This window comes from Micromesistius poutassou (genome assembly GCF_964030765.1).
Source record: "Micromesistius poutassou genome assembly, chromosome: 7".
Classification (NCBI taxonomy): domain Eukaryota; kingdom Metazoa; phylum Chordata; class Actinopteri; order Gadiformes; family Gadidae; genus Micromesistius; species Micromesistius poutassou.
The window spans coordinates 891,030-900,252 of NC_140277.1; the positions used below are offsets into that span (position 1 = coordinate 891,030).

Genomic DNA, 9,223 nt, shown 5'->3' on the forward strand with positions numbered 1-9,223 from the left:
GAGCCTTAAGGAGGCAGAACTTCTTCAGAGGTCTATTGTGGTAAGAGCAGTATACTGGCGTGTTGTGGGTAATCTCTTAAACTCTGTTTTAGTGATGTTCCCCCGGGCCGTATGTCATATATAAGTCACACTGCATGAGTGCTTTTAAATATTTTTAAAATAGGCTACTGTTCGTTCATTCATAGGACTTTATGCCTCATTATAATTAGGGTAAACACCTTCAAAGGCTCGCTTTATATGAATTATTTATTAAACTGAAGTATCATATGGCTATTAATTAATTAGTATCAGCTACAAGGTGTGAGGCAGCCCGGCCCTATGTTTTGAAATGTTCCATTGAAGAGAAAAAAATGCACGTGTACAATTGTTTCGTGCAAAACTGCTCCGTCATTCTTACTACGACACATTTTGTTGATGTACCAACAATACCATAATTAAAAGCACGAAGAACCAGATCAGTGTGTTGTGGAGGGAGTTGCAAATGACCCGTTTTGCTGAGTCATAGGATGACGCGACTCCGCCTGACGCCGTGCGACTCCGCCTGACGCCGTGACGTGTCTCCTGTCCGCAGCGCGCTACCGCTTATAGGAGGAGCCGCAGCACAGCGCGCAGTAGCCAGCCGCTCACCAAAGCTCCTATAACACGCACATATCCGTGTACAACGAGCACCAGACTCACATCGCTTTATCATAACCATCACCTATTGTCTCGCTTTTGGGCAACAGAGAAGAAATTCAGACGCAAGTCTAAGCCTGGGGATATCAGCGGTCGGTGCAGCGTGTGTCTGTGTGTGTGTGTCTGTGTGTCTGTGTGTCTTTACCTTGCTAAATACAAATTAGCCAGTGATGCACACGGGCCATCTTGATGGTCAGTTCACAAACGAAACCAAGGGAATCTTGCATTGCTTTTGTCACATCTGCTTCTTTGTTTGGATCGGTGTCTAAAACCTCTGCTCCGCTTTGATTTCCGAAGAACCAGTCAGCCACTGTTGTGTTTTAGCAAACTGGTTTGCACCAGGCACCAGTAGACAGCATAGGTCAGCACTGGTCTCTCCGCTATGGGCTTGCTGTCACAAGGGTCACCGCTCAACTGGGAGGAAACCAAGAAGTACGCAGATCACATCCGTAAACATGGTATCATCCAGTTTCTCAACATCTACAATAAAGTGAAAGACCGCCAGAAAGACGTGTTGAAATGGGGAGACGAGGTAAGCACGAATCGCATGAATGAACGAATGAATGGAAAAGGTTCAAAAGTTGAACTCATCTGATTGACTGGGTGACTCCCTTTTACGTAGAAATTAACTAATCACTATGTTTTTGTTGTTGTGATACCTTGTTTCTCTTGTGTATATAGGCTACTACTGTATAATAATGGCTTACACCTCATACGTGCTTATCTATTACACGTTAACCTACACCTTGATCGTTGTACTTCTATCAATGTGTAGGCCTACACGTTGCTCCGATTTGTTATCACTGTGCATTTACATTTCTAGACTATTGACCGTATTCTACCTCTGCTCCTGACTGAATAGTCTCTAACATTTTTTTTCCCTCAAGTAATGCACATTTTCAATCGAACATTGGCTGTATTCGTTGCTGTGTGGAGCACATACGTTCAAGCGACGTGGAATGTTGTTGTCATAGATTAATCCACCTTGCAGAATGGAGATCACACAACGGGCCTGATGGAAAGTCCTGGGGAATGATTGATGCATTTGAAATGAATGTGAAATGAATGTTCCATAGCATAGCCTGTTGCTATGCTATGGAAACTTAAAAGAGACAACATGCATGTGATTAATGCAAAACGTTGTCAATGCTGACATGTTGGGTGTTTCGTGACCGTTTTTTAGGTGGAGTACATGTTGATTGAAATGGACGAGACAAACGAGAAGGTTCGAATTGTTCTGAGTGGCGGTGAAGTTTTAGAAACTCTTCAAGACCAAGGTGAAAAGATCAACCCTAAGTAAGCAAGCATTCAAATACACCTTTAGAAATGCACAGAATGAATACTATGAGTTTACAAGAGTACACAAGCAACTCCTGGCATTGTCTAGCATTATTTAGGACTCAAAAAAGCAACTAAAAATGTCATAAATATTGCATAACAATATTTATTGCACTGTATGCCGCTCCTCTGTATCAACACACTTTCAACGAAAAACAAAGTTCAAGTACTCAGGCGGTAAAGATGGGTTCTTTTGATAAACAATACATGTATAAATAAGTGACAAAAATAGTGCACAATGTGCATAATGTATGCTATTTCTTAGGGACCACTGAGAAATAGCATTCTGTGGGGATATAAAGTGTCTGGGAATATAAAGTGTCCAACGGATTGGTCAAAGCCAAAGCGGTATTAAACCAGATTACGAGTGAACAAATAGTCAAAGTCACACGCCCTGCAGCTGTTAATTCACCCTCAGTCTACGGGTCGCTTATTACTCATTTGTGCGGCTTGGCTGAAAACTTTTCCAATGGAAAAGCAGAAAAATAATTGAGGCTAGCCAGGGTAAAGGGGGGGGGGGGGGGGGCAAATTCTTGTTTGCGTGACTGAGCATGTCTGTGAAACTGTGAAAACACGCATGGCTTTGTGGACGCGCGCTCGGCGCATTGATGACGTCACCGCATACCCGCAGGCGATGGCGAAGTCCCCCGGGGGGCAACGGCCGGAAAACACGGAATACCTGGTTCCTTCCTCTCCGGGACTAAATCTCTCTTTTGTTACCGCCCCCCGCCCAGTCACCCCACCCTGTGGAGACCGGAGTACGGCAGCTACATGATCGAGGGCACCCCCGGCCAGCCCTACGGCGGCACCATGTCCGAGTTCAACACGGTGGAGGACAACATGGACAAGCGGCGACGGGAGGCCTCGGCCGCGCTCAAGGAGAACGAGACGCTCTGCACCATCACCGCTTTCCCAAGGTAGCCGGGCCGACGCGCAGCTCTCTGCACAGGACGTCCTGGGGCCACTCGGTGTCTAAAGAACGTTCAATATAATGCCAAAATATCCTCTCTCTCTCTCTCTCTATATATAGATATTTTTATAGATATATATTGTGATTTGAATTGAACAGTAAATGTCTGATGTTTCTAGGTTAGGGTGTCCGGGTTTCACCCAACCAGAGTATCGCCCGACACCTGTCGAAGCGGGAGTCTCCAGGTCTTTGTTCTTCCCAGACGAAGCAATCAATACACACCCAAGATTCAGGTACGCCCATGGGACAGCCCGGGACCTGACGCCATGGTTTGGTTGGATGAGTGAGTGAAGTCCTGCCTTCCTAAGCCTCCTGATCTGTGAGGCTTAATCGTGTGTAGTTCTATGTTGATGTTTTGTACCCTCTTTTCAGCACCTTGACCAGAAACATACGACACAGGAGAGGCGAGAAAGTGGTCATCAATGTACCAAGTAAGTGTTGCGTGTTAAAGGGAATGACGTCTTTCAAAGGCCTTAAAGTTTACATGCACATGCTGTATTTGCATTTATCCGTGTGTGTGTGTGTGTGTGTGTGTGTGTGTGTGTGTGTGTGTGTGTGTGTGTGTGTGTGTGTGTGTGTGTGTGTGTGTGTGTGTGTGTGTGTGTGTGTGTGTGTGTGTGTGTGTGTGTGTGTGTGTGTGTGTGTGTGTGTGTGTGTGTTCCAGTCTTCAGGGACCAAAAAACCCCAACTCCTTTTGTGGAGAACTTTCCGGAGGATGACGGGGAGGGTGCCAGAGCCGCGCTACCAGACCACATCTACATGGACGCCATGGGCTTCGGGATGGGCAACTGTTGCCTTCAGGTACACACAGAGACAAGGATACAGACTGACAGACAGACACACACACACATCCAGTCACAACTCGTCCCTTGATACTTAATATGTTCGAAGGCTATGGATGTAATCTACACGGGCAGCTTTTTGATTTGCATTGTTGGTCACAGGCCAACAGGAAGTGCAGAGTGCGTTTTGCACAGATCACATGGTGTTGACGGTGATGTACTTTGACCTGCCTTACCTCTCTTTACCGCAGGTGACATTCCAAGCTTGCAGCATTGCTGAGGCAAGATATCTGTACGACCAACTGGCAACATTCTGCCCTATTGTGGTAAGTCGAAGGTATTGGCGGTGGGGTAGTCAAACATTCAAGGCCCATTACTTGGCAGAGATTGGCCTCTTTCTACTCTTGAATCTACTTGCATTGGTCTTACCATCTGATTCCTTTTATATTACCAAGGGAATAGGACGTTGATTAATGAAGCAGCTTGCCAACAAAGGCAGGTTGCATGGCTCTACATACGCAGCAACATGGACAACATTGAAATGACACCCACTCAAAAGAGAAATGTAATTGTTATACAAAGAGGGTAACAGAGTAAATATTATGGTCCAGAAAAACATCCTCAAGTGGCAGACTCCAGCTCCTCGTGTTCTTGGAGTTTGGAAACCGTTGGGGTTTTTTTTGGCTGCAACAAAACAAAAGAAATGGACCGCAATAAAGTGGAACGCTCATTTGCCCGCTCCGTACAGATGGCCCTGAGTGCTGCCTCACCCTTCTACCGGGGCTACGTGTCTGACATCGATTGCCGCTGGGGGGTTATTTCTGCCTCGGTGGATGACCGCACACCGGAGGAAAGGGGCCTAAAGGTGAGCTGCTGGAATCGGAGGGTTATTTATCGGTTGAATGTAATTGTGGGGGTTGTCGCTAGAGGCACGTTTTGACTTCCACGACGCAGGTGTGGTGTTGGGGGAAGGTTTATGAGTAACCTGAGCCCGACGCTGTTTTATGTGTTTTGCGGTCTGGTTTAGGTAATAAAATGGTTCTGCTATAGTAAAGGGTGTTACGGCGGTGAAATAATCAGCTCAGCTTGAAAATAAAGTCAATAATGTTTTTTATGGGAAGTTGAGTATGGTTTGGACCCTGCACCACATGTGATTTGGCTGTATACCTCCTTGACAGATTTGTTCTACGTTTTAGTCTTCAAACATTGTTGACTCGCTTTCTTTCTGCCATTTTTGCAGCCTTTGAAAAATGACAAATACAGAATCTTCAAATCGAGGTACGACTCCATTGACAGCTACCTCTCCAGCTGTGGGGAGAAGTACAACGACATCGACCTGACCATCGACGAGGAGATCTACAAACAGCTTCTGGACGGAGGTACGTTCAGTTCAGTTCAACTCAAGTCACCCTTCGGATTTCCAAAGGAGTCGGGCCTTAATGCTGTATTTCGCCAACGTGGTGCGTGATGATGAAAACCACGGTCTGAACACTGTCTCAGGAATCGACAAGCTGCTGGCTCAACACATAGCCCACCTCTTCATCCGAGACCCCCTCTCAGTGTTTGAGGAGAAGCTGAACCTGGACGACGAGAACGAGTCTGATCACTTTGAGGCAAGTGTGTTTGCAAGTGGTACTAGTACTAGAACAAAGGCCTAGCATAGCCAGGGGTGTGAGGTCTGTTTGACTTCATGTTCACAGGCTGTTGATTATCATCATTATGTTTTGGTCCATAGAACCTCCAGTCCACCAACTGGCAGACCATGAGGTTCAAGCCTCCGCCCCCAAACTCGGACATCGGCTGGCGGGTTGAATTCCGCCCCATGGAGGTAACCAGTGAGGCGGGTTTTAGTGTATTTTTTTTTTTGTTGTGGTTTTCAAGGGAAGTGACATTTTTGATTAACAGGTTTGCCGTGTTTTGCCGCATGCCTCCAGGTGCAGCTGACTGACTTTGAGAACTCTGCGTACGTGGTGTTTGTCGTGCTCCTCACGAGGGTGATCCTGTCCTACAAACTGGACTTCCTCATCCCTTTGTCCAAGGTAAATATTTTCTTTAGCCACGGGGTTGTGGTGGAAGTTGAGCTTGCACGTGGTAGCATGTACTCCAGCGCTATTCTTTTGTTTTGTATTGTGAGTATCATGACTTCTCCTCATTCTTGCCGACAGGTGGATGAGAACATGAAGGTGGCGCAGAAAAGGAACGCCGTGCAGGAGGGCATGTTCTACTTCCGGAAGGACATCTTCAAAGGCAAGCGGGGGGTGTCCCGCGGTGGGTTTGCCGATGCGGCGGTCGCAGTGGGGTTCCTCCTAACCACCGGCTCTTTCTCTCCCACCTCTAGGCTGCAACCCCGGGCTGGACGGCGCCACAGCCTCCGCCCAGAACGGCGTGGAGACGGACGGCGACAACGAGGAGTACACGCTGATGAGCATCGACACCATCATCAACGGGAAGGTTGGTACGCCCATGCGTTCAAAATGGAGGGAGACGTCCGTCCTTTGAAAGGAATTAATTACCGAATGGAAACGGCACACACAAAAAATTGTTATTAATATAAATGTAAGGATTCAAAATGGACCAAAATCACATTAGAACAAAAACCTGAAGTAAGATAACCATTGCCGTGTTTGTATGAACCATATCGTGTGGTGATGTATGTGTACTAGTGAATTGTGTTCTTCTTTTTCAATCCCCAGGAGGGCGTGTTCCCCGGGCTGATCCCCATCCTCAACTGCTACCTGGAGAACATGGAGGTGGACGTGGACACACGCTGCACCATCCTCAACTACCTGAAGCTCATCAAGAAACGAGCCTCAGGTACACACACACACGCACACACGCACATACACTAAGGTGACCAGATTTCTGAGACAAAATCCGTAGTGTTTTTGTCATAGAAAACTAAAACGGGGACACTGCCCTTCCCCTGGGGGGACAGGATTGTTGAGGGGGGGGGGGTGGTTTGCGGTCAGACGGGATTGTTGACGGGGGGGGGGGGGATGCGGGTTTGCGGTCGGATGGGATTGTTGACCAGGGGGGTTTATGGCTTTGCGGTCGGACGGGATTGTTGGGGGGGGGATGCGGGTTTGCGGTCGGATGGGATTGTTGACCGGGGGGGGGGTTTACGGGTTTGCGGTCGGACGGGGTTGTTGGGAGACCGGGGACGTCTGGTTGATTCGGGGGGAAAAATGGACGTCATCACATCCTGATTTTTTTTTTATATATATATATATATATATACCTTTTTTTTTTTTTCCCCACACATATGAAGCAGTTTTTATTAGAAATAATCTGGGTGTGACAGTTGCCCTTCAGCCTCAGGCTGGCTTTACACGACAACGATCTGAACACAAACCGCAAAAGTGGTGTTACGTTCCCACTTTTCATTCCGCGTTTAGACGAGCGTCTTTGGGTGGAAATCTGTGTGCACACGGTGACGCAAAAGTGTGTGAAATCCGACATGTTTGTTGTGGTTTCCACTCTGGAAAAATATTTTGTCGGTTTCACCCCGGAGCGTTGTCGTGTAAAGCATGGAGCCGTGACGCGGAGGGCCTCCACCCACACGGCACGCTTTCTGTGTGTCCACAGGGGAACTCATGACCATGGCCAAGTGGATGAGGGAGTTCGTGGCCCAGCACCCCCAGTACCGGCAGGACAGCGTCATCACCGACAAGATCAACTACGACCTCCTGAGGAAGTGCGACCGCATCGCCAAGGGGCAGGACCGCTGCCCCGAGCTCTTCGGGGAACCCGTCAACCGGTTCAAATGAAACCACCGCGATGTGCTGCTGCTGCTGCTGCTGTGTACCGTCACCAGTCCCGTTGGCATGGAGAGACCAAATATGTGGCTTGACATGGGGGGTGCGTTTCAAGAGTGCCACACGTGCGCAACTTAAGAGACCCATTGGCACCAAGTGTGTACATAATTGATCAGATTTTTATGATTATCAACTTATTTTAATAGAACGGAGAGAAAAAAAAAGGTTAAAGCGCGAGGCGATGGCATGTGTATATATTTACTTTGTCACTGGTGAAGTACGCCAGCGTGGGTGAATGTACATTTTAGCAAAGCGGTGTACGATAGCGGGCATTTAATCGTTGTGTGTTGTTAACTTTTTGTATATACAGCACTTGGGGCTTTTAACATTAACGTGGGTTCTTTAAATTAGTCCTCTTGGCATGTAGTAGAAATCTTTCGCTTTTGAAGTGCTGAATCCTGCTTGCCTTGCTGTGCTGACAATGTAGAAATGAGAGCAAAATCCAAGTGGAGATTGAGACTTTTGCAATGTTTGCTGCTTCCAATAAATCTGCACAGCATTCAATCATGTCGCACGCTCCACTTTATGAAACAATAAATGTGTTTTCAATATTAGGTGCTTATATTTTTGTACTGTCGTTTCCGCTTGGGGTGTTGGAAGACAAAGCAGACCTAGTTTAAACCTGCTTCAAAGGAATGTTTAAAAGATTGAATACCTCAGTAAAAGGTTTAATTGCATACATTCAATAGGTCTTAGTACAAAGCAAAGGTTCGCTTTTATCTCTACCTAAACAATTATACTGCATGTTATTTCAGATGAGGTTTTAACTTTTCAACCCCCGACATTTGTCTGCAACAAAGGTGGTTTGATCTTCGCTCTCTAAACAACGTCGATTTCATTCCAACCATGTCCGCATCATTCTAGTTGACACCCCGCTAGGAATTCTACCAGTCAGCACATTTGCGTGATCGGAGGAGGACCGTGGGTCGTCCGACACTGCGTCCAGAAGTGTTTGGTATTCGTTCATCAAGAAGTTTAAAAGTATTAAAGGAGAACATGCATACTTAGACAAAACTCACGTTATGTGCTTTTTTACAAGATAACACTTGATTAAAATGTAAGACTATAAACACATTTCCTAAGCACTTCACAAATGGTGTCTTTATCAGTTTTTGCAGGACCGTCATTTGGACGAGACGCCGCCGCCCTAGTTATATTCCACCGCTAGATGGCGCCAATGCTCTGGCTCTTAAGGACAGCGCTCCCCTGAATTATGGCCAGTTCAGGGCTTTCTATCAAGATGTGCTTTGATGCAGATAATTATAAACCCAGTGAGTAAGCCTACAGAATACCTATGTGAAAATCCTAATCCTCATAGCGAGGTTAACACGATTCTGACCTTGCCCCCAAATAGACTATTCCCATAATGTTCTGACCAGTGTAAAGAAATGTTTTAATGTGTAGGCTATCACCGTAAAATCTATGAATAGGCCTTCTGTATTATTTCTCTAATGTATAATTACTTTAGATTTGCTATGTACTTACTTTGCTTATTTAGACAGGTATATGATAAATATATTCAGCTTTTGGTTTAGGCTTGTAGGTATCGTGACACTTAATTCAACTAAAAGGTCCACTGGATCTTTAGTATGGGTACACCACCCAAAATAGTGGGCATACTGAATGAATTGTATACCTTAATA

At 46.3% G+C, this 9,223-nt stretch overlaps 1 protein-coding gene across 1 annotated transcript; it reads left to right on the top strand.

Annotated features, from left to right (window-relative positions):
- Nucleotides 1-603: 603 nt before the first annotated feature.
- Nucleotides 604-8,131, top strand: gclc (glutamate-cysteine ligase, catalytic subunit). Its single transcript, XM_084470086.1, has 16 exons — nt 604-1,207; nt 1,859-1,971; nt 2,748-2,930; nt 3,103-3,216; nt 3,356-3,414; nt 3,648-3,784; nt 4,017-4,091; nt 4,514-4,630; nt 5,006-5,144; nt 5,266-5,378; nt 5,501-5,593; nt 5,700-5,804; nt 5,931-6,012; nt 6,104-6,216; nt 6,459-6,579; nt 7,351-8,131. Exons 1-16 carry the CDS (start codon nt 1,058-1,060, stop codon nt 7,530-7,532), a joined length of 1,896 nt encoding a protein of 631 aa, XP_084326212.1. The 5' UTR covers nt 604-1,057; the 3' UTR covers nt 7,533-8,131.
- Nucleotides 8,132-9,223: the final 1,092 nt, after the last annotated feature.

Coding starts and splice junctions, on each gene's coding strand:
- gclc (XM_084470086.1), top strand. CDS start 1,058: ATGGGCTTGCTGTCACAAGGGTCACCGCTCAACTGGGAGGAAACCAAG. Junction 1,972..2,747: donor GGTGAAAAGATCAACCCTAA/GTAAGCAAGCAT, acceptor CCCCCCGCCCAG/TCACCCCACCCTGTGGAGAC. Junction 6,217..6,458: donor ACACCATCATCAACGGGAAG/GTTGGTACGCCC, acceptor TTCAATCCCCAG/GAGGGCGTGTTCCCCGGGCT.